The 26,978-nt window shown below is 39.3% G+C and overlaps 1 protein-coding gene across 13 annotated transcripts in view; it reads left to right on the top strand.

The window, feature by feature from the left end:
• ENOX2 (ecto-NOX disulfide-thiol exchanger 2) overlaps positions 1-26,978 on the top strand; it is a 261,430-nt gene that overhangs the window by 228,412 nt on the left and 6,040 nt on the right. For 9 of the 13 annotated variants that reach the window (XM_081808251.1, XM_081808256.1, XM_081808257.1 and 6 more), the window contains 7 exons: positions 125-231; positions 8,659-8,773; positions 9,622-9,685; positions 17,893-17,975; positions 19,921-20,096; positions 22,179-22,286; positions 26,532-26,640. In XM_081808251.1, coding sequence (XP_081664377.1) covers positions 125-231; positions 8,659-8,773; positions 9,622-9,685; positions 17,893-17,975; positions 19,921-20,096; positions 22,179-22,286; positions 26,532-26,640 — 762 coding nt within the window. Of the gene's footprint in view, positions 1-124; positions 232-8,658; positions 8,774-9,621; positions 9,686-17,892; positions 17,976-19,914; positions 20,097-22,178; positions 22,287-26,531; positions 26,641-26,978 lie in introns of all 13 variants that reach the window. The other 4 variants (XM_081808252.1, XM_081808259.1, XM_081808253.1 and 1 more) reach the window with 2 other exon arrangements.

Raw genomic sequence — 26,978 nt, forward strand, 5'->3', positions numbered from 1 at the left:
TAGCCTAGTGGTGTCATACGAGAAGATACAACAAGCCTGATGCTTCTCTTATTTCTTTTCTCCTTTCTTTTGCCACCCTTGGATGATACTCCGACCTGATTTGACTGCTGATCTGATGCTGCAGTTGAGCAGATAGTAGCTGTGTACCATTCTGCCTCCAAACAGAAGGCATGGGACCATTTCACAAAAGCCCAGCGTAAAAACATCAGCGTTTGGTGCAAACAAGCTGAGGTTGGTAACTTTTTACTCTGGTAGCCCCTCAGGGTGACAGTTTCTTTCTTTAACAAGTTATTGATTTGGAGTTTAGTCAGAATTAAATAGTGCCAAGCTCCCATGGTCACAACAAGGCTCTAATGAAACACTAAGATGTGTTCTATTGCCTGTCACTGTGACCAGACCATGTGCTGCCAAAGGGTAATAAATGTGCACATGTTGTCTTGAATGCATTCTGCTGGATGAAAACCTGAGTAGTGAAAATATAGCTGTGATAATTTGAAGTTTACTTCTCTAAGCTAGCTAGTCTTGAGTACAACGATAATTACTGACCCGTGTGTCTAGTGTTAGTAATATTAGGGCTGTCTTACATTTATTAGAGCATCTTGACAGTCGAGGCTGGTGTTACATTGGGGCATTGAAATTTCTGAGCCTCTTTGATCAAGTCCACTCAGCCATCTTTATAAGTGGCAGCTTTAAAGGTAACAGAAGACTCTGATTTCAGATTAAGGTTGACACCCAGCTCTGCGCTTGTGCTCAGGTGACTAGCATAGAATATGTCTGAAGTGATTAGGTTGCTATCCTGAGTCTAAGATTTAAAACCAAGGTGGGAGGTTTATTTTCACGGATCTGCCTTTGGAATGGTGATACCTATACTTCAAGTTCTTCTGTTCCTATGGGCAGCTTCCTTACCCAGCCCCTGACACTTTTGATCTGTGTATGCAGCAACTTTTTCAACTTTGTCTCTGAGTCCTCTTTGCTAGTGTGGTAGCAGGTTGGCATAGTCCTTAACGTTTATATAGCATTTGTAAGGCATTTACATTTTATAAAGCACTTTCACGTCAGTTGCCTCACTTACGTGAGCTTCCCAGTAGATGTGGTATAGTGGAAAGAGCACTGGATCTGGAGTCAGAGAATCTAGATTGCAGCTCTGACACATTGCAGCTCTGCAACTTTGACCAAGTTAGTGAGTCATTCTCAGTCTCTATTTCTTCACCTCTAAATTGGAGATAATAATGAAACCAGTCTTACAGGATTAAATGAGATAAGAGATGTGTAGAGTTTGAAAAATGTAAATGCTATATAAATGGCAAATAGTAATATTTCAGTTTATCATTCATAACTCCATAAGGGATAATAAGTAGGTATGATAGCCATGGTTTACATGTGAAGAAACTGAGACACAGAAATGTGAAGGGATGTACACAAATTACACAGCTAGTAAGTGATCAGTTCAAGACTAGAAATTCTTCTCAGAGTGCTGGTATAAACTGCCTTGTGCTCTTGAGTGAGTCATTTAATCTTTGTGGACCTCAATTTCCTAACCTATAAAATGAAGATAGCAATCTATTCTTTCTGTCCTTCATGAGAACATATGACATAGTTTGTGGGGCAACAATTTGAAAACTGTGAAGAGCATTTAGAGGAAAATAAGCCAAACCGTGTTCATCAGTTCTGGCTCAGCAAAGGGATCTGGGAGTCACTGAGGAGAACTCCCTGAAGACATCAGCCCAATGGATAAGTAGAGTCATACAAAGCTAGTAATGTTTTAAATTATTTTTAAAAAGAGAATTAGGAACAAAACAGGGAGCTACTGTCATATAGTAGCACAAGATGATTTTAGAGATTTTATTTATTTATTTGACACAGAGAAAGAGCACAAGCAGGGGGAGCAGCAGGCAGAGGGAGAAGGAGAAGAAGGATCCCCGCTGAGCAGGGATCCCAACATGGGGCTCGATCCCAGCACCCTGGGATCATGACCCGAGCCGAAGGCAGATGCTTAACCAACTGAGCCAACCCGGTGCCCCACAAGATGATTTTAGACTCCTAAGGCTACCCGACTTTGTTGAGCCTCAACAAACAAAATTCAACATTTCAATTCAAACGTTAACTGAGGCACATTCTCTGTCTCAGGCATTATGACAGGCAATTCAGAACAAGATGGTCTTTGCCCTCAGGGAGCTAGAAAGGTAAAGAAAGTGATCAAGGGTGGGGAGTGGAGTTTAATACCCTAAATTGAAAATATCCAAACTCTTTAGTCTGAACAGTTCAGAAGAATAAAGGTTGAGGAAAAATGCTCAATATGTCTTATAATTGTAGAAAAGCAGTATTAAGGCTCTACTTTTCTTCAGTACACATACACGTGTATCCATTCTCAGGGTTGGAAGAAGCTGTCTGAACTGCCCCACCCGATGCGGAAAGCCCTGCCAGTACAATAATGTCTTTTCATAGGAGGAAGGGAGCCTCTGATTTGAGCACTGACTTGCCCAGACCACAGCCCTTCTATAAATGACTTTGCAATAAAATATTTCCATGAATATTATTTATCAAGGCTCTCTGTAGAGAACTATAGTCCTATCAAGCCTACCTCTCTGGTGGGTACATACTTGAGTTTAATTACCTTCTCAGTAAAGATAGCCAGTAAGCTGGACATTTCTCTGGGCCTGTAAAGAATGAGAGCTATCCACCCTATCACCTAATATTGTAGCAGAGCTTCCTTGGCAGAGTGATGAGGATAAAGGACATGGCTAGCATGACTTGCCAAGAGCTACATGTTTCATAATGTATTTTGTAGACTTCATGGAAACCCAGAAAAATGCTTCCTGCCTACTGGATTGGACTAAATTAAGGGCTACCTTGAATACCTCAATCTTGATAAGTAAAACTACTGAGAGTGGAACATAGCTCATGACCTTTTGGCATTGCATTTCCTAAACCTAAAAAAGACCTCTTCTACTTTACATGGGTACCTCTTTAAATCATGGCTTTTTTTAACCTCTGCATACTTTAACTTGGTAATAGGAAACTCTAGAAAGTGACAAGCATCCTCTTAAATTGGGGCTGTCTCTGAGCACCCCGGTGAGAACCAGAGCATCTCAGTGACTTAAATCAACTAGACTGGCTTTTTTTGGCCTGTGGTTCAAAGCTCCAACTCCTAAGTCAGAGGTTTCATCAAGGTGAAAGTTTCTGACTTGAGCCTTCTTTACCAGTTGCCTTTGAGAATGACCTAGCCAGTAACCTCCTCATGTCACAAAGTACCTGCTCTTTGTCTTATTGTCATCCTACCAGCAGCCAACAGTGCCTTCCTCTGCTGAGAGTGGGGTTATGGATTAAGAAGGAAAAGTCCCCACCTTCAGGGAGCTCAGGCTCTCACCTTGGTAGCATATGCTGGGCATACTAGTTTGCTAATGAGTCTTTCATTGGTTTACTTTCCTGATTTGTATGTGTGTGAGGCTCCTGCTGATACAATTGAAAAGGGTAATAAAAGAAAGCTAAAGTTTCTCTCTTTACTAAAAACTCTACAGCGACTTTACTGATAGCTCTCTCTATCGTAGGAACTCTTTTTCTATAGAACCATTTAAAACCTGTGTGTTTCTCTCACTGAGAAGCTGGCCTAGATTACAAGCTAAACCTTGGATGATATATAGAAACTAGAGCCATAGCAATAGGCACTAGAACAGACCCCCTTGCATCCTCCCCAGTATGAGATTTTATAACATCAGGCTAGAGGAAAAGGGACTTGACAATTGCTAGCATTCTTGTAAAATGAGATACTATGATTGCTAAAATAACTTTCTCTCTAGATTTCCAAGCCTACCATTCCAAACTCTGAAGAACTGTTTGCAGATACATTGTTCAAGTCATCTGCATACCCTTGTTTTAGCACCCATGTGTTCTAACACTAGCTATTAGCTTTCAGCCATCAGAATACCTATTAACACGATTTGGATCAACCTTATTTTTATTTCCATATGTATCATACAATAGGCATTAAGAACTTGTGTTTGTGCTTTGCTTCATTGTACTGAATGATAGCTCAGATTCAAATTTCTACATAAATGTAGAAGCTATCTGTTCCTTTCCATTCCTTCATCTGACCCCTTCCTCACCAAGTATCCTGTTAATGTTGAAAGTCTAGGTAAGTACAGTTTTGTTACACAATTAACAAGGAACTTTGCATAACTTTTTGTGAAACTGTAGAGTTAGATACTTAATGTGCAATGATTGTGATTTGCTTACTTTATGATAAATTAAAAATGTCAGCTGGCACAAAGGTGATTCTGTCTGTGCATTTTCCTGTCTCGGGTTTCAGTTTAATTCTACGTAAAAGTGCTTTCTCCTCCATTGTGGAGCAGTGTGTGAAGTTCTGAGCATCAGAAAAAGTTATCATTAAAACAGACTCAAAGCCATTATAATGCATTTTTAGAAATCACTAACAGTTTGCTGTTTAAATGAAAAATCTCACAGGTTGACTGTGGGCAGGAGAATAGAATAGAAACTTCAGGAGTGCTATCTTTCCATTTTCAATATAGTCTTTCAGTGACAGAGCCCACTCAATTTCAGGTAGAGATTTACAAATGAAAACTTCTGGAAAATGTTTTTGCCTGCCATTGCCACTCTTTTGGTTTTAGCCCTAGATCCAAATGTCAGGATGGGAAAGGGGTCAAATCTGGGAGGCAGCGACTTCCCTTGCTGCCTGCACTTCAATGGCTCAGAGTCCTCCTCCTACCTGCACCTATGCCCCAGCTAGGTAGAGTGCCTTCCTTAGGGAAATGTTACCTTTTGGTCCTTCACTCTGAAGGTATTTGTTAGGGTTTGCTTCCCAAAACAGAGCTTTTTTGACCCAACCAGAAAGACAGAAAACAGGTATCTTAGATACCAAGTGCTTTAAAGGTAAGGCTTTCATAGAATTAAAAACTTACTTGCTTTACTTAGGGGTACTGTCATTTACTAAATGCTCCTCGTGAGTTTACCTTAATATGGTACCCTATAACCTCTGATGTTCTCTTTGCCTTTGTCCCATTCATGTGACTTCCTATTGGATATTTATAGGAGAGTAACTATACAGAGCTTAGTTTCTTTGTAGCTAAGGGGGATTGCCTGGTGGTTAGAAGGCTCTAAGCTCTGCCACTTTGCATGCCTGACTGAACAATGGAGAACAAGGGTCCCCTTAGTTTTTCTTACCCTCGTTTCATTTTCAGCTAAAGGAACTGGTAACTCTTGTTCCTGAAGTATTTTCAGGTGTTGAGGTAAAATTTACCCATAGGTCTTTCTATTTCTGGAGATTTTTTGAAGATGTGAAAGACCTCTAGATAAGCTGTATCACTTAGTTATTGAACTTTTTATACTTCTCAGAAGAGATTATGCTTTCTTGCCCAGCTGGAAGCAGAAAGATGTTTTGTGGGTGCTGAGCAGCTACAGGGCATGTCTTAGCTCTCAGTTAGATCTTCCTGCCCTGGGACATTTCCTTAGAAGGAACACAATTTACTCTTCTGAGAAACACAATAACTTTCCTAGAGTCAGATGACATGTTTGTGAATTGAAAGTTGGTCTCTGCTTACACCCTCCGACAGGCTACATTTTTGTTAGGCAACTAGGAGAGCCACAACTTTTCCTGATGCCACAAGTTGTACAATAGTTGAATTTGCAAGTGTCAAACCTCATTATAATCACCTTGCCAGTAACTGTTCTTTGATGGTAACTGAAACCCAGACTCCTGAGACAGAATGAATTCTTAGAAATGAGCAGTTCCTTTCTTCTCTATGCAATGAGTTTGAATAAGACATAGCAAATCTCTCTCTTGACACAGCCCTTTAAATTTCATTTTTCTCAAGCAAGTCACTGTTTTCTTCTATTTTAAGTAATGCCCCTGCAGCACATGAGAGATGCTATGTTGGTAGTTCTATTTTCTAGTACTTCTATTTTTCTATTACCTCTTAACTACCAGTGAAAATACTGAATGGCTTGTGTTTTTAAAAGGGACTTTTATTTATCTGTAGCTAAAACTTATCTTGATATAGAAATTATTACTTTTCCCGGTAAAAGGCATAAAAAATGAGAATATTAGTTGAGATAGTGATTAACTATAGCATTAATTATTAAGAAATCCACTTGAAGTATTTATAATCCCCCTAAATTGAAGCAATTTTCACCAGACAGCTTTGGATATTTCCTGTATTATGGCCCAATTGGGGCTAACATAGGCAAGGAATTCTCAGCTCAGTGCTGAGAAGCCTCTGATAGGCATTAAGTGGCCTCTAAATGATTGCAAGCTGCTCCAAAATGCAGTTTTCATGCTGACTTTTTTTAAAGTGACTTTTCCAGTGTGATCTCCATCATTTCCAAAGTTCTCCATGCCTACATGAAGATCTGTGTTTACAGCTTGGTAGCACTTCCCTCCAGCCTGAGGAAACTTCTTCCACATTTCTTATAGTGCAAATCTTTGGATGACAAATTCTTGCATTTACATTTGTCTGAAAATAGATTTAATTCATCTTCATTCTTGAAAGAATTTTTCTCTGCTTATAGAATTCTGAATAAACAGTGATTTTTATTTCTTCCTGTACTTTAAAGATACTGTTCCCCTGACTTCTGGCCTATATTGTTTCTGAAAGAAATCAAAGTATTTGAATTGTCTCCTTGTATATAATGTGTTGTTGTTGTTTTTTTTTCTGGATGCTTTTAAGAGTTTCTCTATTCTTCCAGTTTTACTGAGAGTAGAACTGACATACAGTACTGTATAAGTTTAAGATGCACAGCATTATGATTTGACCTACATGGATTGTGAAATGCTTATCACAATGAGTTTAGCTAACTAAAGAGTTAAAGAGTTTCTCTTAATGTTTTAGTTTCAGCAATTTGACTATGGTGTTCTTAGACATACCTTTTTCACACATCTCCTGCTTGGGGTTCACTGAGCTCTTTGAATATATAGATTAATGTATTTCATCAAAGTTGAGACATCTTCAACTATTTTTTCTTCAAGAATCTTGAATCATTTAATCTCTCCTCTCTGTGATTCTAGTTAGTTTCTCTCTGTTCTTTAGATTGGATAAATTTGTATTGTTCTCTCTTTAAGTTCTCTCTTTGTTCTGCCATCTTTATTGTAAAGTTAGACTCATCCAGTTACTTTTATTTTGGATATTATATTTTTCAGTTTTAGAATTTCTATTTGGTTCTTTTTTAAAGTTTCTGTTTCTCTGCCAAGATTTCCTATCTTTTCATTCATTATGAGATGTTTCCTTTCCATCACTGAGATAGTTATAATAGCTGCTTTAACTCCTTATCTGCTAACTGCCATATCTGGTTCATTTCAAGTTTGATTTCTGTTGATGATCTTTTCTCTTGAAGATGGGTCATCTCATCCTAGTTCTTTGTATGTCAGGTAACTTGGGCTTGCCTTTGAATATTTTGCTTTTAAGGTTCTGATTATATTCTGTTATGTTCATTTTGTTATGTTCTTCCAAAGAAGGTTGACTTTGGTTTCTTTGGTTTTAACAATTTACTTAATTGAATTTAAGCTGGAAATTATGTCTCTTAGATGGCAGCTCAAATCTCAGTTCAGTTCTTTTAGACTTAGCTGTGTTCTTTGGAATCTGTCCTGTGCTTCCATGGTTCAAGGGTCATGCAGAAATTTGAGTAGATATTATAGGCAGAATTTGGATCTCTCTCCCTCTTTGGCTCTCTCCTTTCTGGGATCCCCTCCTCACTTTCCTGTGGCTATCTCCTTGATTTCTGTAGGATGTAAAGACAAGGTTTTCTATTAAAAATGTAGCTACTCTGGGCGCCTGGGTGGCTCAGTTGGTTAAGCGACTGCCTTCGGCTCAGGTCATGATCCTGGAATCCCTGGATCGAGTCCCGCATCGGGCTCCCTGCTCGGCGGGGAGCCTGCTTCTGCCTCTGACCCTCCCCCCTCTCATGTGCTCTCTCTCTCTCATTCTCTCTGTCTCAAATAAATAAATAAAATCTTTAAAAAAAAATGTAGCTACTCTGTGAGCTGCTATCAGACTAAAAGGCCCTTAAAAACTGAGAGACCCACATCCTTCTTCCAAGTGTCAGCCACTCTTTAGGATATGCCTGCTTTTGTCTGCTCTCCAGTGCCATCAAGTAGTTAGGGGTTTGGCTTGGTTTGATTTTGTGTTTTGTTCAGAGTATAGTTATTATCCATGGAAGGGTTGATCTGATTGAAGTTCACTCCTGACAGCTCATTTTTGCTGTAACTTCTAAACGTGCAAAAGTTAGATTAAGAGTTCTATTGAGTAAGTCTGTAAGTGGAGAGGGAAGAGGATGGAAAGATGCAAAATTAAAGGATTTGACATGGGAAGGTGAAAATGGCAGAACCCTTCAAGGAAAGTCCAGAAATCCATGTAAGAGGTAAAAGACCTTTCATGACCAACAGTACTTTCTAATATAGGATGGATATAAGAATCATCAACTGCCAGAGCTCTGGATATGGAATGAATGCCTTATGGAAGACAATGTTAACAGTCTGCTTTGTCTGTCAAGAGAGTTTCAGCCCCAATGTGCCCCTTTGTCCTTGCCTTAAGAGTACTCTGAAGTTTTTTCATATGTCAAAAAACCCTGCTTTATCTTATCCTTAACTCTGTTCATTTCTTCAACATTTTCAAAGCTTTCCCACCAACAAAGCATAACTTTTAACCTTAGGAAATTCGCAACATACATAATGATGAATTAATGGGAATCAGGCGAGAAGAAGAAATGGAGATGTCCGATGACGAAATAGAAGAAACCACAGAAACAAAAGAAACTGAGGAATCAGGTAAAGATAATTCTGTTTTGTTTCATTTAACTAACATCTACTTGCAGGGATGATATTTTGAAACTTCTAACATCCAGTAAGTTATGGGCAGAAAACTATAAGTCTGGAACCAGCTAGAAACAATTGGTAAAGCCATATAAGTACACAGTGGCTGAATATCAACCCTGTGGCTAAGGATCTTTTTATTCATTCCCATCTTCCATTACAGTGCCGAATTAAAAGAGGACTTTCTTCCCTTAGGAGGGCTAGACATTTAGGCAGCACTGTTCTATACTTGATTTGGATTTGTTAATAGTATGTTCTATAGTAGGAATCATAAGAGAGCTTACACATAAATAGACAACTAGCCAAACATTTTAAAAAGTAGTTAGATCCCTACATCCCGTATACCTTACACCAGAATTAGTAACAGATGGATTTAAGATTCAAATGTAAAAAAAAATAAACATAGCAAAAGAAATTCTGGAAAATATAGGAGTTGTTTATATAATTTGGGATGAAGTTCTCCAAAGATAAAATTATAAAAGATACTTTTAATAAATTTCTCTTCCTATAAGTTAAATATTTTTCTTTAAAGAATCACAAAATTAAAAGAGACTCTACCAACTAAGGGGAAATATCTATAATATATGACAATCTACCTACCTGCTGACTTTTATTGTGGTTACTTAGGGCTTTATTGGGAACCAAACAGGAGTCCACAGACAGATGTTTGGGTAAAAGCTTTTGCTCTTACTTAGTATAGTCAGGACCTCACCATGAGATAGGCCACAATGTGGATCCCCAGTGGAACTCATAAGGCAAACCTGTTGAACAATATGACACTATACCACCTTTCAATTTCATAGCAAACCAGGGAGAGAATTACCAGAAGGGAGATAAAAATATCAGCCAAAAGACCAGTATTTTCAGGTAAGCCATTCTAGACAGTCTTAGGAGTCAGTAAGGTACAGTGGACAAAGCACTGGACCTAAAGTTAGAGGACCTGAGTTCTAGTCCCAACTGTGTTCTTCTTGACTCAGGAAGGACTTCTGTCCCACTGAGCTCAGGTTCCACCCTTGTAAGTACATTATACAACCATCTAACAGGAATGTTGGGATGGCTAAACAAATTCATTCATTCATTTAATAACTACTGCATGACAAGCACTGTGCTAGACATTAGAGATATTGTAGTAAACTGTCCCTACTGTGTGTGTGTGTGTGTGTGAGAGAGAGAGAGAGAGACAGAGACAGAGACCGACAGAGAACTGGTTGATTATAATGCAAATCAGAATTTCTTGGTTTCAGTACTTGCATATTGAAGTCAGCAGCTTTATAGCCACTTGAGTGGTCCTAGAATCTTCACTCCATGAACAGAAACTCTTAAGGAAAGAAAGCTATCAACTCAGACTTTTAAAAAGGCATTTGTAGCTGTTACATCTGAATTTCCTCTATTTCTGCCATATGTTAGATCCCTAAACATCTAAACCTCCATATATATTGAATAAATCCTTTGTAATCAGTAGATAGTTAGCATTTTCAGAACAGTGAACTAATTACTGCAAACACATACTATAAACTTATAGCTAAAAAAACAAGAGTTTCATAATAATTGAGTTATTCAAATTAGTTAAGTGCTTAGCCAAGATGTTTTATAGCTGACTAATCTTTGACTTATAGAACTGTCTCCATCTCAGTATCTGCAGTATTGTATACAGCATTAATCCAGTGTTCCCCTGAAATTAACGTGACCATCAGTTTGAGTATTTGCTTGATAAATTGCTGAATTTGAGGAGTTATTCAGCAGGGGGGTGTATGGGAGATTCAGATTAAATGCACTTACTAGTGTTATATAATTGCATTTTGCTTCTGTATCTCTTTTGAGTTAAAAGCTGTATTGGCTACTGCACAGAATCTTATTCGTTTAGATCCTGGAAACTCCCTGACAGATCATCTTATAGCTATTTTCTTTCCTGTTCCACATGCCAGGATCCTGCTTTGTCAAATAAAGCTATCTACAATAGACTTAATGGAGCTTACCAAATAGCTTTTCTCCCAGAAGGTTTCAATTCATTTTAATTCAAGGACTTTTGTGCATTTTTCTTCCCCTCGATCGTATCTAATTTTGTTATCTTGCTTCTGTAGTAGTCAACTGCAGAAATCCTGCTCAGTGTGAGCCAGTAAGCAGGTCCTCAGGTTTTATCTAAATCAGCTACATGTTTTAGTTTCACGTGGTTCCAATTAAAAGCTTAAGCACTAGATCTCAGAGTTGTTTTTTTCTCTCTCCATGCTACCAAACTTGAATTCCAGGAGCCTAGAGCATGTGTCTGGTTAAATTCTACTTCCCAAAGAAAGTAAGAGTCACAGCTAGCCTAGCAGTCTCAGTTACCTTTCCTTGGAGTACCACAAAATTTCTATTCTTCCGGGGACTCTGTATTACCCAGCCCATATTTGTGATGCAGTACTGGAAACCTTGCCATGGAAGAAAGGACTGCTGTGCTCAAAGCAATGTGTTGAAGAGGGGAAATCACATCAAAGCAAATCATGATAGTATAAAACTATTTTCATTCTATTGTTAGCCATGATGGGAAGTACATGTGCCCAGTAAACCTAAGAACACCTGTTCCTTTTCTGCATCTATTGTCTGCCTTTTCCACTTAGACTAGTGGTTCTCAGATTTGGTATCTATAAGCATCATTGGGTTACCTTTAAAAAATAAGATTTCTGGGCTGCAGGGTTTGATTAAGTAGGTCTGTAATGAAGTTCAGGAATTTGCATTTTTTTATCAGGCATCCCTGTGTCCAGGGAGCACATTTGGAAAACATTGAGACTCATTCTCCTTCATTGTTCTAGCCAAAGTTTTCACTTCTCTTGGTTTCCAGTCTCCTTCCTTCCCTCTCCCCACCTCTCATTATTCCCTCTTTAAAAGTTTGATCAATTAATTAACCAGGACTGCATCCTATAAGCTTATGGAAATAGAGGTACAATATGTGTAAATTTACATAAATATAAGAAATACCACTTGGTTCTAACCTGTAAGGTACTGATTAGAATGCAGCAAGGCCAAGAGAATGCAGTGTGGCCAGAGTAGTTGCATTCAGTGAAAGCTGATTGGGATCTTGAAAGATGAACAGGTGGTATGGTGATTAACATAACATAATAAAATAAAATAAAATTTAAAAAAAAAGATGAAGGTTTGGATGAGGAGAGTAAGAAAGTATCTTGATGTGGAGGCAGGAGAGGAGAAGGAACATGGCTCAGAGAGAGAAATAAAGATGATGGGTATAGGGGGATAAAAGATTGAGTGGACAAGATGGATCCAGATTATGGGGAACCATGAATGCCAAGGTTACATTTACCATAATAGACAACATGGCACTATAAGCATGTCTCAGTCATGGCACTAGTATGATAAAAGCAACATGAATTATATATTTTAGGAAATAAATTTTGGAGAAAGAGAGACCTGCCAGAGACTTTTATAGGAATTTAGATATAAAATGACGAAGCCCAGGACTAGAGTGAAGGTAACAGGAACTGAGATAAAATAGTAAAATAAAAGGATGTAACAGAAAATATGAGATTAAAGATGCTAGGAGTCACTTCAGAAGAATAACTAAAGTCTTTGGCGCCAGATTGGATATAGATGATGAAGAAAGAGCAAGAACCTGAGATGAGGCTAGGTTTTCTAGTCTGGGAGATTGGAGGGTCAGTGGTCATATTAGTTCTCTAGGGCTACTGCAACAAAGTACCACAAACTGAGTGGCTTAAACAACAGAGTTTATTGCCTCACAGTTCTGGAAGCCAGAAGTCTGAGATTAAGGTGTCATCAGGGTGTATTCCTCTTGACGGCTGTGAGGGAGAATCTGTTCCATGCCTCTCTCCTAGCTTCTGATGGTTTGTTGGCAATCTTTGACACTCCTTGGCGTGTAGATGCATCACCCCAATCTCTGCATTCATGTTTACATGACATTCTCCCTGTTGGCGTGTCTCTGTGTCCAAATTTCTCCTTTCTATAAGTATACTAGTCCATAAGCCCACCCAAATGACCTCATTTTAACTTGATTACCTCTGTAAAGAGCCTATTTCCAAATAAGGTCACATACTGAGGGCTTCAACATAGAGTTTTTTTTGTGGGGGGGGGTGTTACAAATTAAGCACATACTAGTAACATTGACAGAAATGGACTGTTGCATGGGACTGATTTGTAGAATATGAGATCAGTTTCAGACAGTAGGTAGTTAGGAAATAAAGGATTTATATTCAAATCAGTGTTCAAGAAAGTAGAAGGAATAGAAGATGGTAGTACAGAGTTGTTGGCTGAAGCTTGGAGGATATGAATAAATGAATGTGAAAGACAAGTGAGAGAAAGAACAGCAAAGGGTTAAATACAGAACTTTGGTGGCTACCCACAGTAAGGGAGAAGGAAAGAAAGAGGAGTTTGCAGAGCAGTTAGAAAAAGAACAGTCTAGGAGCACCTGGGTGGCTCAGTCGGTTAAGCATTGGACTCTCAGGTCATGATCTCAGGGTCCTGGGATCGAGCCCCATGTCAGGCTCCACACTCAGTGGGGAGTCTGCTTGAGGATTCTCTGCCCTTCCCCCCACCCCCTCTCTAAATAAATAAATAAACAAACAAACCTTTAAAAAAAAAAAAGGGAAAGAGCAGCCTAAGAGGCTGGAAGAAAACTAGAAAAACAAGAATTTATAGAAGTAGGAATAATCAACATTATCAGATAATACAAAGAAGAAAGGAATTAAGGACAGCATTGAGCAAGAACTATTTTAGTAGGGTGATAGAGATAGGGGCCAGAACATACGGCATTAAGGAGAGAAAGTGGACACAGGCCAAAAAGTTGGGTACTGAGCAAAAGCAAATGCAGGCATTATAAATGGCAACTAGAATGGGTGACAAAGTTAAAGTTAAGTTGTTGTTTGTTGTTCAATAGAAAGGAAGGAGGCCATGGAGAGAGTGAGGTTGAAGATGCTTGAGAGTGAAAGAGTACTTATGGGTAATTATGGAAGTAGAATCCTGGAGAAGAATGGGAAGTGATCCAAACTCAGATGGAGTTTTCTTTAGAGAGGGGAGAACCCTCTTCCTCTGAGACAAGAGAAATGAAGCTAAAAGTATGTATGCATTCCATGCTTCTCCATATACCCAGAGATTGGTCAACCATTGATTAGGGAAATGCTTTGGAAATGAGACCATGAGGAGACAGGAGCAGACCTGGAATAAATACCCTGGGCAGGATGGAAGGAAGAAATCAGTGAGAGGTAAGAGACCCACTAGCAAGGACCAACATGAGTCTGTATTGACCAGGACTGCCCAGCTCTGCAACTTCCTATAAGAGTCCTCTGCAGCCCAGGATAAGGTGCAGACAAAGTTGAGCCAAGTGACTATGAGCTAGGAATTGACATGGTAGGACTGGCCAAAGGTTTTCAGGAGGGTGAAGGAATATAGAGTACTAAGGAATTTGCAGTGGAATCTGTTTAGCCAGAAAATAGTTAATGGACTGGGTGAAGTTGGCCACTCCAAGAGATTAAAGGTCCCAGCAAAGAAAGAGAGCAGTGCTTCAGGGTGATGAGGGGCAGTGAGGTAACTGACAGATAAAGATACTGTTTGGGAGGTGAATTTAGAGATCTCAGAGGAGAAACAGCGAAGTTCCTGGTGCATCCATACTGGTAGAAGCCTCTTTGGAGTAATAACCTGCAGAGGTAAGGAAAGCAAGGCTTTGGGAGGTCAGGGAACTCACTTAAAAATTTCCCTGAACTGGTCTGCAACCACTCATATCATCTCCCTCTCTCTTTCAACTTTGTTCTTTTTGGCTTTTTCTCTTTGTGAATCGCTCCAGCTCAAATTTTTTTTAGGACCCTTGAGAGGAATGTTGCACATTTTTCCTTCTATAATTTGGTAACATTTGTTACACATCTTCCTTCAATAATTTGGTGCATCTCTTGTAATGCAGCTTTGTGAGGGTGGCCAACCCCCTGAATTTGCTTCCATTAAAATTTTTGTTGTGGGGTGCCTGGTTGGCTCAGTCATTAAGCATCTGCCTTTGGCTCAGGTCATGATCCCAGGATCCTGGGATCCAGCCCCGCATTGGGCTCCCTGCTCAGTGGAGAGCCTGCTTCTCCCTCTCCCACTCCACCTGCTTGTGTTCCCTCTCTCACTGTCTCCCTGTCAAATAAATAAATAAAATCTTTAAAAAATTTTTTTTGTTTTATTTGTACCACCGAAGAAACTTAGGCATTATTTTTTTAATGGCACAGGATCCTTTTAGATCTTTTGTCATAGAAAAACATATCTGGGATTTTGCTCTGAGTAGCTCCTCTAAAAAGAGGTATTCACAGCTACCTTCATACTTTCATATTGCCATGATGAACTGGCAGCCTTCAGATCTGAGGAGCCATCCCCATAAAGAGAAATGTTTTTCCCACATAGGAAATAGTCAAAAAGGAGCAGCTGAGAACTAATGATGGCAAGATATGAATAAATTCACTGTACTATGCTCTTTAGTATCAAGACTGATGGATTCACCTACTCAAACATATTATTAAAAGGTAATATTGAACTTTTCAATGTTCTGGCAATGTACAAAGAAATCCAACTTCAGAAATGGGCCCAATTAATATTAAGTCTGTGAAAGTAAAGACTTGGTGTCCTCATTAAAATGACAAAAACCCTCATTTCAGAGAGTGGGAAATACATTTCGTAAGTAAGGTGCCCTGGTGGCATTAGAGGAGATCACATTCTCTTTTACTTAGTGACAGGTCCAAACTGAGGAGATTATTATCTGTTCTCACTTGGCTGCAGGAATCTATCTCCACTCATCAGCATGCCCTTTCCCCTGGGGAGAGAAGCAGTCTCTCCTCCTCATTTGCTCAGAGGGAAAATATTTTCACATTTAAACTGGAGACTATGCCTCTAACCATTCTCCTAGATCTCTGCCCTTTTCCACGTTTCTCCACATGACTCATAAGACATGAGCGTAATCACTAGCCTGCAGTACAAGAAGAAACAAAAGAGGAAGATGAAATATCACTATTTAGTATTGAGCCATATGCCTTGCCAGAGGACAAACATGCAAACCAAAGCAGAAATGAATAACTGTCTATCTGTAGCAGTCACTTGATTTACAGAGGAACCTCTGTGTTATTCAGTGGAACTCCAGCTCGAGATGCTATCCTTGGTACTGACCCAACGAGCAAATCAAATATTTCTTCCCGTTTGGCAGATAGCTCATTTCCCTTCTGCCATACACTTTCCTATATACAGTCATCTTCACTTTTAGCATCTTCTTTTAGTGCTGTGATTGTGAGGAATGCTGCCTGTCCAACGACAGGTATCCCAGCTGCTGGGAGAGATGGCAAGGATAGATAGTATTTACAGTGCTAGGACTTCAACTCTCTGTGTAACAGCTTTCTCTTCAAAGACACAAAAACTGTATGATTACAGCAAAAATTAAGATACATAATAAAACCAAACATACAATGAATGTGCCATGCCAAAGGTTTTTGTAATTTCTTTTAAAAACTAAAATACAAGGTTCAAACTGCCATATCAGGATAATTGCATAGCCATTCACAGAAAGCAAGAGAACATGTAATAGGAAGGGTTGCCACTCTCTAATTTGGATAGACAATCTGATTACATCAGCCTGCATTGGTACCTGATTGTTTCAGGAAAACCCTCAGGTTGAAAGCACAGAATTAAACCCCCCTCCGAAGCAGCTTTCTTTTAGGAATGGGGTGTTTTCTCCCTCAGAATATGGTTTTCTTCTATATATTTCATCTTTGTAAAGCACAACTTCTTTCCATTTATTGTAGAGAATGAATCTTATCTTTGAAATACCTTTAGAGAACTCTTTTTCCACCACTTATAGCTAATAACCTTGAAGATTTGATTTGCATTACTTTTGTTTACTTTCTTCTACCCAAAGTCCCTCCCCATAAGTAGCTGAAAAAATTCACACCTTTGACAAGTTGCCTTTTAACATTCTTATACATTTAATATACAGGTTTGTAATTTTGATCCATTTTGCTAACATCTCTTTTCTGGGCTTTATGCTGTGTTAGGAATCAAAAAAGGAATAAACTACAAATGTTTCCATTAATTTGGACTGTGAACCACAGAGATTAGTGGAATCTCATTTTTTACCATTATCATAAGCCTGGTACAGGGAAAGTACTCAGTGTTTGTTGAATGAATGAAAATCCTCTGATTAAATATTTTATAATAGTTTTTCTGATTTTTGGCCTTGAAAAATGTGCCATAACCATAAATAAAGCTAACCAAGTTTTCCTCTTGTGTCTTAGGGGGTTTTTTAATTAATAAATTAATTTTTTAGAAAAGTCTTAGATTTACAACAATATTGAACAAGAAGTAAATAGTTTCCAAGTACCCCTGTCTCCCCCACACACATACATAGTCCCCTACCACTACTGACATCCTGCACCCACAGGGGTACATTGTTTATAATCAGCAAATACATCATTATCACCCAAAGTTCATAGTTTGCATTAGAGTTCACTCTTGGTGTACATTCTATGGGTTTGGACAAATGTTTAAAATGTATGTATCTACCATTATAGTATCATACAGAATAGTTCCACTGCCCTAAAAATCGTCTGTGCTCTGCCTATTCATTCTTCCCTCCCCCCTAACCCCTGGCAACCAGGTTAGGTTTTTTTTTTTTTTTTTTAATCTTTTTACTGACTCCATTGTTTTGCCTTTTCAGAATGCCGTATAGTTGGAATCATACAGTTATGTAGCCTTTTCAATTGCCTTCTTTCACTTAGTAATATGCATTTACATTTCCTCCAGGTCTTTCCATGGCTTGATCACTCATTCCTTTTTAGCACTGAATAATATTCCATTTCTGGATGTACCACAGTTTGTTTACCCATTAATCTACTGAAGAACATTGTAGTTGTTTCCAAGTTGGGGCAATTATAAAATTGCCAGAAGAAATCTACTATAAAATCCGTGTGCATATTTTTGTGGGGACGTAAGTTTTCAGTTCACTTGGGTAAATATGAGGGAACATGATTGCTGGATTATATGGTAAGAGTATGTTTAGTTTTATAAGAAATTGCCAAAGTATCTTCCAAAGTGCCAGTAATATTTTGCATTCCCACCAGCAATGAAGGAGAGTTTCTGTTTGCTCCACATCCTTGTCAGCACTTGGTGTTGTCATTGTTTTGGATTTTGGCCATTCTAATAGGTGTGTAGTGGTATCTCATTGTTCTTTTAATTTGTAATTCCCTAATGATGTATGACATATGACATATGATGATGCTTACTTGCCATTGATATACTTTGGTGAGGTGTCTTTTCAGGTCTAATTTTTTGGCATTTATCCTGTTTGATTTCTCTGAACTTCGTGGATCTGTGGTTTGGTGTCTGATAATAATTTGGGGGGAAAGTTCAGCCATTATTGCTTCACCTATTGCTTCTATTCCCTTCTCTCTTTCTTTCCCTTCTAATATTCTTACGACATGTATCTTTTGTCGTTGTCCCGTAGTTCTTGGATATTCTGCTTGGGGTTTTTTTGATGCTTTTTTCTCTTTGCTTTTCAGGTTAGGCAGTTTCTATTGTCATACCCTCAAGCTCAGAGATTCTTCTCTCAGCCATGTCAAGTCTTTTAATAAGCCCATCCAAGGCATTTTTCAGTTCTGTTACAGTATTATTTTTTATCTTTTGCATGTCTATTTGATTCTTCCTTAGAACTTCCATCTCTCTGTTTACATTATCCATCTGTTCTTTCATGGTATCTACTTTTCCCATTAAAGCCCTTAGCATACTAATCACAGCTGTTTTATATTCCTGGTCTGATAATTCCAACATTCATGCCATATCTGACTCTTGTTCCGATCCCCATTCAGTCTCTTTAAACTGTGTTTGTTTGTTTGTTTACCTTTTAGTACGCCTTGTAATCTTTTGTTGAAATCTGGACATGATGTGCTGGGTGAAAAGAACTCCAGTAAATAGGACTTTAGTGGTATGGTAGTTAAGTGTGGGGAAGGATTCTCTAGTCCTGTGATTAGGTCTCAGTCTTTTAGTGAGCATTTACCTCTGGACTGTGATTTCACAAGTGTTTCTCAGTTTTTTATCCCCCCTTACTTGGGGCAGGATGGCTGGGGGGAGCTGTACTTGGGTATTTCCCTTCTCCAGGTCAATTAGACTCTGGTAATACCCTAGCAGGTTAGGCTCTGGTAAAATAGTTTCTTCTGATGGCAGGCCTTGTTAAGAAGAACAGAGTGCTCTGGTGTATTTCAAAATGGTTTCTTTTCCCCTCCCCCTGATGGAAGCACAAGGGGATTTTTCTCCAATATTCACTGTAAGGACATGGTTATGCTCCTAGAGATAAAATTCACAAAAGGATAGAGACTTCACTATGACTGGGTCCCTCTGGACTTTTTAAATCTCAGACTTGTCCACACTGAGCCTCCAGCAATTAGCCAATTACAATTTAGATTTTTTTACTTGCCACAAGTTCCTGTGGAGCTTACTGCTCATAGGTTTCTGGTCTGGTAAGTTGTGATTCTTTGGATTCTCCTGTCTCTCCAGTTTCAGGGGCAGCAGTTTGCCCTGTGACATCACTTCTCTTATGGATCTAAGATGAGTTGTTGATTTTTCAGTTTATTCAGCTTTTTATTTGTCGTTAGGATGGAGTGGTGACTTCTAAACTCCTTACACACTAGACCAGAAACCAGAAGTCTTGTGTCTTAATTTTTACATTTACCTTTCCTCTGTAGGACAATAAATGTTACATTTTTAAAAACAACTGCCCTGCAAAATTATCGTGTGGACAGTCATCAGTTCAAGACAATTAGCCCTACACTTTATCATTACAGAGCTCTTATCATTTGTTGCCTTCCAAATAAAAACGACCAATGTTAGCTGGGAATATCTGAGTTATATTTGGGGTGACAAATATGAAGCATGATGATGATTTCAGGGTGTTGGAATCCTGCGTTCCTTTACAAAAATGGTTCTGTATGCTTTTGTGTCCATCTCTTGCTGCCATGCCACCTCAAACCTAAAGTTGCTCAAGAGACTTTTTATACATGTCAATTAAAAACTACCAAGTTTTCATGGTACTAAGGTGAACCACAAAGAATATGGATAGATGGATGTTCGACTTTATATTGATTGGTTAGCCTTAGTATCACAGGCAGAAGCTCTGAAGGAAGAAAATGACAGCCTCCGTTGGCAGCTCGATGCCTATCGGAATGAGGTAGAATTGCTCAAGCAAGAACAAGGCAAAGCCCCCAGAGAAGACGACCCAAACAAGGAACAGCAGCTGAAACTCCTGCAGCAAGCCCTGCAAGGAATGCAACAGGTAAAGGCCCTTTGGTTTTCTGAGCTTTCAGGAAAGCTAGCATCAGCTCCTCAACTGGAAAAAGGTCCCATGCCAGCAAAGAGAATAGCAAACCTCTTATTTTCTTGATATTCTGTTCTCTGGCATAGACTAGGAAGGGATTATGTTATGGTTAATGAAATATTCTGCCAATACAGAGGTAACAGTTTTCAAAGGATGTACATTCAGTGAAAAATACTTGACAGTAAAACTACACCGAACATAATCTAATCTTTTCTTTCTGCTTCAGAAGGTGCTTTGGGATCTGGACAGGGCCTCGGGGTCTTTATGAAGAACCTCACTTACTTAGATATGAAAAAGTAGTATCTACTTGATCCAGTGCTGGACCATACAGCCTGTTAGGAGAAATGGCAGGAATCCTACCCTTGCTTTTTCAGTATCAATGCTTTGGGCACATAATATCAATTTGCTTTTATTTTGTGTTGTTTTCAGAGTCATTTATGTGAATGAGTTTACCTGCACATTATTCCAAGTATAAAAAGTAAAGTAAATAAGTGCATCCAACTGTAATTGCATTCAAATACAACAGTGTGTATTAGATGTTCAATGTCTAGATGTTTTATGTAACCATCACCACAGTGAGCCCACAATTTAAAAGAAAAAGATATCACCATCTGTTCTCATCATAATAAAGGAGTAGTATTTTTGAGTAAGGGTACTATCCTCTTCTGTCTTGCCAGATGACCAGCCATTTTCCTTACAATTTAAATTGAGCAATAATTTTTTTAATTGTATGCCTTGGAATTATCTAGGGCAAAGCTTATTGTTGGCTAGAAATCACAAATTGTGAACAAGGAGTCCCTTCTGGCACTAAGAGCCCTGTGTTCCTATTACTTCTGCTACCACTGTCTGTCTGTGCGACAAGCAATATCACATTGATATTTCACCTTTCCTATTAGCACAATGTGTGAAGTAATGCTTACCTTCCTTTTACTGTCACTATGGAATTTAATTAGAACATGTAAATTATATCTGAGATCTTTCCACCAAAAAAATGCATCTCTTCAGCTAGACTTCAAAGAATTTTGACAACATATATTGTGTTGTGTGTCTTTTAGCTCTTCCAATGGTCTTTTGCAAGCCTCTGAAAAGCAAAACTTTGGAAACATTTTTTGTTGCTTTTCTCTCTTACCTTGATTTTGAAACCATTCCACAGAAGGACAGTTCTGCTACTGAAATACAATTTAAAGATGATGAACTTTTTTTTCTTCATTTCATCACTTCAGAGACCTCTGAGAAAATTAGGTCTCTACATCCCGATAAATTAATTTTGCTCATTTTGATTACTTTTTATTGGAAAATAGCCTTGTAAACAAGATAAAGGTTCTCCCATCTTATCCCAAAAAGAAGTATAGTCTAACATAGTGGTTAAGAGCATGGACTATGGTGTTGACCCAACCTGGGTTTAAATCCCAGCTCTGCCACTTACTATCTGAATGGCCTAAGGCAAAGCACTAAACCTCTGTAATCCTCAGGATTATGTATCATAGGGTTACTTGAGGTTTATATGAGATCACACATACAAAACCTTATCCACAATGTGTGACACATGTTAGATGCTAAATAAGTAATATTTTTGTAATCGTTAATGATGATGAATCCAGTTCCTTGCCTACTGATGTGGAAACAAACATCTGTGAGATGTTTTCCTCACAGAAATTGAACTTGGCTTGGAAAATGGCTATTTGAAAGAATGCTTTACAACATTAAGTTGTATGCAGCAATCAAGATATTGTCCACATGGGATTAACACTATACCCTATCCTTACTCCTGGCTGGAATAGAAAAGTTAAGTGATTAGATCAGTTAGTTTCTCAGATGCTTTCTAAAATATGAACAAATCCTAAGGAAGTTCTTAAGAACTAGATAAAATAACTTTAAGTGAAAAAGTACCTTGATTTTCCCTTTGGTATCTCTGCATGGAGAAATGATTGTGTGGGCTGGGAGAAAGTGAGGGAGGCCAGCCTACTGTCCAACTCCAGCCAGGGTTTTTAAATGAATTGTGGCTCCTCAAGACTTGATTGTCTTTGGTCTGTCTTGTAGCATCTACTCAAAGTCCAAGAGGAATACAAAAGGAAAGAAGCTGAACTTGAAAAAGTCAAGGATGACAAGTTGCAGGTGGAAAAAATGTTGGAAAATCTTAAAGAAAAGGTACATCAGTCCTCTGTGAACCCTTGCCCTTCCCCCCACCCTGTGCAGTGGCAGTGAAAATGCCCTGCAAGTTCCTGCAGTAGGAATCACCGTGGAATGCTTGGCTGAATGGGGATTAAAAGCCCCCTCTCTGGGGTAATTCTTGAATCAGGGGCTCTGCCTTTAGATGTGAATCCTTGGCATATCTAAGGATTCTGGAGAGTGTACTTTTCAATGAATACAAAGTTAGTCCATCCCTAAAATTCCTCAGTCTTTCCCTCTTGGAGAAGATCAGCGTGTACACCTCATTCCGGCTTCATCTTGCCAAGCAAGTAGCAACATAGAAAATGCAGGTGAAAAAAAAGAAAGAAAATGCGGGTGACACAGAGTACCCTTAATAAAGCGTTTCATTAAAAGAAGAAACACAAATACAACCAGAACATGGGCATTTCTTTGCAGACACTCCATCTAGTGTAATAATGAGCAGCTGCAGGTGAAATCACCAAAACCCAAAGGGGAGAAAACGTGTGGAAAGTAAATAAAAAGAAAGAATATTCTAATGCTTGATGATTGCAGCATGGAAGGGCAAGATGGGACTTTGCAGCAATAAGAGCCACCAGTGAGGGCCTCTTAGGGAGTCTCCTAACATCTGGATAGGTTAATGAGTCACAAGCATGAATCAGGTGCCCAGTCTACTTAAGGTATGTAAAGTCTACCGATGGTGTCTCCCAGCCGTACCTCCCTAATCGTCTGTATGCCTGAACATTCAACTGAAGCAATCCTCTGAAAAGGAAGACCCATTGACTGTAACTGCCTGATTTTTTTTTTTAAAGATTTTATTTATTTTTTAGAGAGCGAGCGAGAGAGAAACAGCATGAGAGGGGAGAGGGTCAGAGGGAGAAGCAGGCTCCCCGCTGAGCCAGGAGCCCGATGTGGGACTCGATCCCAGGACTCTGGGATCATGACCCGAGCCGAAGGCAGACGCTTAACCATCTGAGCCACCCAGGCGCCCTGTAACTGCCTGATTTTAATGTCTCGGAAGGAAAAGATTAGGAGCTCAGACCAAGAGCCAGAAATCAACAATGCTATCGTTACACCAGAGCTCGGGCTCTTTATCTCTGGCACTCAGCTCAGGAAGATGCAATGCATACAGGCCCTGGGTGTGTTTGCCAGCATAGTGACTTCCCCCAGAGTGCCATTAAGAACTGGCAGCCTTGGTGTAGTTGAAACAAATGATTGAAAGTGTTTTCTTCTGGAGGCCATTTGCAATATGCTTTTAATTCTTCCACTTCATAAAATCAGCTCACTTTCCACTTTTGTGGGTGCTATTAAAGAAATGAGCACAATCCCAGAGAAATTCATTTATCAAGCATTTAATTGAAAAGTGCCAAAGCTGCTCTGTGTAGCAGGAATTTCCCTATACTTTCAGAGCTGCTAAAATGTCTCAGAGCTGGGCGCCTGGGTGGCTCAGTTGGTTAAGCGACTGCCTTCGGCTCAGGTCATGATCCTGGAGTCCCTGGATCGAGTCCCGCATCAGGCTCCCTGCTCGGCGGGGAGTCTGCTTCTCCCTCTGACCCTCCCCCCCCTCATGTGCTCTCTCTCTCCTCTCATCCTCTCTCTCAAATAAATAAATAAAATCTTTAAAAAAAAATAAAATAAAATAAAATGTCTCAGAGCTGCTATATAGCTATTTTGCTTCTTGCGTAAAATGCAATAGACATGAGGTTATGCTAATGACGTTATGCTTAGAATCATTCTTTAGGATTGACATCACAAATTAATTTAAGGGCATTTTTAGTGTAAGGGCATTTTTGGCACTTTAAATTTCATTGAAAGAAGCACGAGATCAAATGGCACAGAAGAAACTTAATGTATTGTGCCTTAGTCTGTTTTTCATGCTGAACCTGAATATACCATGAAGTGGCAGCTAAAGAGGATAAGGAAGGAGAGCCAACTGATAATCAGGAAAATGTGAGTCAGAATGTTTTTTTCCTGTTACTGTAAGCAAAGCTTCTTTCAGAAAAAGTCATGACAGTTCATTATAAACTGATATTCTCTGAGAATCTGATTTGTGACCAAATATTTCAGCCTGACACAATTAGGTTAGGAAGCAAAGTACCATTATGTTAGACTGCAAAAATAATTCCAGGTTGAAAGGAAGGCAATAAGTTTTGGTGAGGAGAGATCTCTTTTGTTTTTGTTTGGGTTTCTTGACAGTAAACTGTAGTGTGAGTTATTGTCAGTGTTTTGCAATATAACAATGTGACTTCTGTCTGTCTTACTGCAGAAAGAGCTAGCTCTTTGAATCTGCCAGTAAAATTCAAGGTGATAAACATCTCTTCAATATGCCTTCTAATTTTTTAAATGCCAGCTATAATAAAACTGAAGTCAGGTTTCAGTAAGGCTACATTTCTATTCAAGATGGCTAAAACTTCTCAGGATGCCTTTCCATCTTGAGTCAACCCCAATCTGTTAAACTCTCACACTTAAGAAATGGCTTACTGTATCATTTAATGTTTTAAGGACGTTAGAAGGAGATGTACAACCCATGGCTTAGAAGTGAGCCAGTATTTTGAATCAAACTTGGCATGATGGTTACTGCCTGGATTGGATTCTAAAGGCCAAAGATTGAGTAGGTCATCAAGAAAGGCTTCCCTTCTGACTATAGCCAGGACGCCTGTAAATCCACAAAACAACATGTCTTGCAGCATAGACCATTCATTTCATTCAGGGCAACATCCTGGAAGCTTTAAAGGCATCTTTAAAGAAAACAGGACACCTGTCTGTGCTGAGGGCTTGCGGAAGAGAAGAGTGACAAAGCATTTGAATCAGCCATGATCTGCCCCTGCCAGGAGCATTTCCCCGGCATTTTCTTTTTTTTTTTTTTTTAAAGATTTTATTTACTTATTTGACAGAGAGAGACACAGCGAGAGAGGGAAGACAAGCAGGGGGGTGGGAGAGGGAGAAGCAGACTCCCCACTGAGCAAGGAGCCTGATGCAGGGCTCGATCCCAGGACCCTGAGATCATGACCTGAGCCGAAGGCAGACGCTCAACCGACTGAGCCACCCAGGTGCCCCGGCATTTTCTTTTCTAATAGCAGTAAGACTGGAAGCAGTGATTCCTTTATTCCTTCTTTTCAAGACTCTTCCTTCACATTTGTAATACAGAAAAGATGTTCTCAGTGCCCAAAGAGAGAAAGAAAGATCCATGGAAGGTCTGGACGTATTTTTCAGTTTGATTGCCGGTCATGAATTTCACCTGAGTATCTCTTACGAAACATACCTGCTATGCTCAGAAAGAGAGAACTTTCAACAACAAAGAAGGCCACTGAGTAATATTTTGGTCATGGTCATTTCTTGATATGAAGTCAGGAATATCCTAACTGATAATTTCCTTATCAGGGAGAAGAAAGAGCTGATAGTCAATAAATGGAAGCTCTAATTTTTAGTTCAAAAGCCAACAGTTGATTATTTGGGAGTAGATTAGCTACATTGTAGATTCTGCACTCAGAGATGGGACCTGCCTTTAGCAGAGTGTGGACCTAAAATTGAACAATCCTTTTGGCAGTGGATGACCTCGTGTGAAATCTAGGCTCTACCACATCATAGAAATGTGATCTAGGGGCGCCTGGGTGGCTCAGTTGGTTAAGCGACTGCCTTCGGCTCAGGTCATGATCCTGGAGTCCCAGGATCGAGTCCCGCATCGGGCTCCCTGCTCGGCAGGGAGTCTGCTTCTCCCTCTGACCCTCCTCCCTCTCATGCTCTCTGTCTCTCATTCTCTCTCTCTCAAATAAATAAATAAAATCTTAAAAAATAAAAAAATAAAAAAAAATAAAGATTAAAAAAAAGAAATGTGATCTAAGGCTAAGGCAATTTACCTAATTTACCTGAGCCTCACTTTCCTCATTTGTAGAATGGAGATAACACATACCTAACAGTGCCTGGCACCTAGTAGGCAGTAAATGTTGGGTCTGGTTCCCCAGATTACCTCTATAGAGTCAAGAATGATGAAGGTGGGGGGAGAAAAAAAAAACCTGGCAAAGATGAATGTCTAAATTTTTCTGTGTTTTGGAGCCATATAAAGAAGTTTGGGATGATCTGTGATACTTTTGCATAAATTAATGCTATTTTCTCTCCCATTCAGTCATCAAAATTGTACAGTATTGCTTTTGGGGTACTACGTTAAAAAGTTCCCTGTTGCGTAATTGAATCCAAGTCTGTTACGCAGTAAGGTGAACTGACCCAGGAAGCATATTATTCCCACAGGAAAGCTGTGCTACTAGACTGTGTACATCGAGCCAGGACAGTGACTACCCTCTTGAGAAGACCCTGAACAGCAGCCCTATCAAATCTGAACGTGAAGCACTGCTCGTGGGTAAGGAACACACACATATAATGTATTGACTATGGTGGAGGGGGAAAGGGTTTCACCTAAGATGAATATACCCGCCAGGCATTTATGTAGCATGACAATGCACGAATAAGTATAGACTTCATAGAAATGGTAACAGCAGCTCCCAATTCTCCTCTAGCTCCTGTGGTTGCTGCCACATCAAATGTGTGGTTGTAAGCACAGGAGAGGGTCTGCTGGAGAAACACGTTGTACATTTTTTAAATCTCTATGTGAGGATAGCAGAGCCCTCTCACTCAAGGTTATAGTGCGGACACTGTTTGGCAGAGAGCTTTCCCAGATGAGCCTCCAGAGGAAGTGTA

This window comes from Leptonychotes weddellii, chromosome X (assembly GCF_054177405.1).
Source record: "Leptonychotes weddellii isolate Sample4059 chromosome X, ASM5417740v2, whole genome shotgun sequence".
Classification (NCBI taxonomy): domain Eukaryota; kingdom Metazoa; phylum Chordata; class Mammalia; order Carnivora; family Phocidae; genus Leptonychotes; species Leptonychotes weddellii.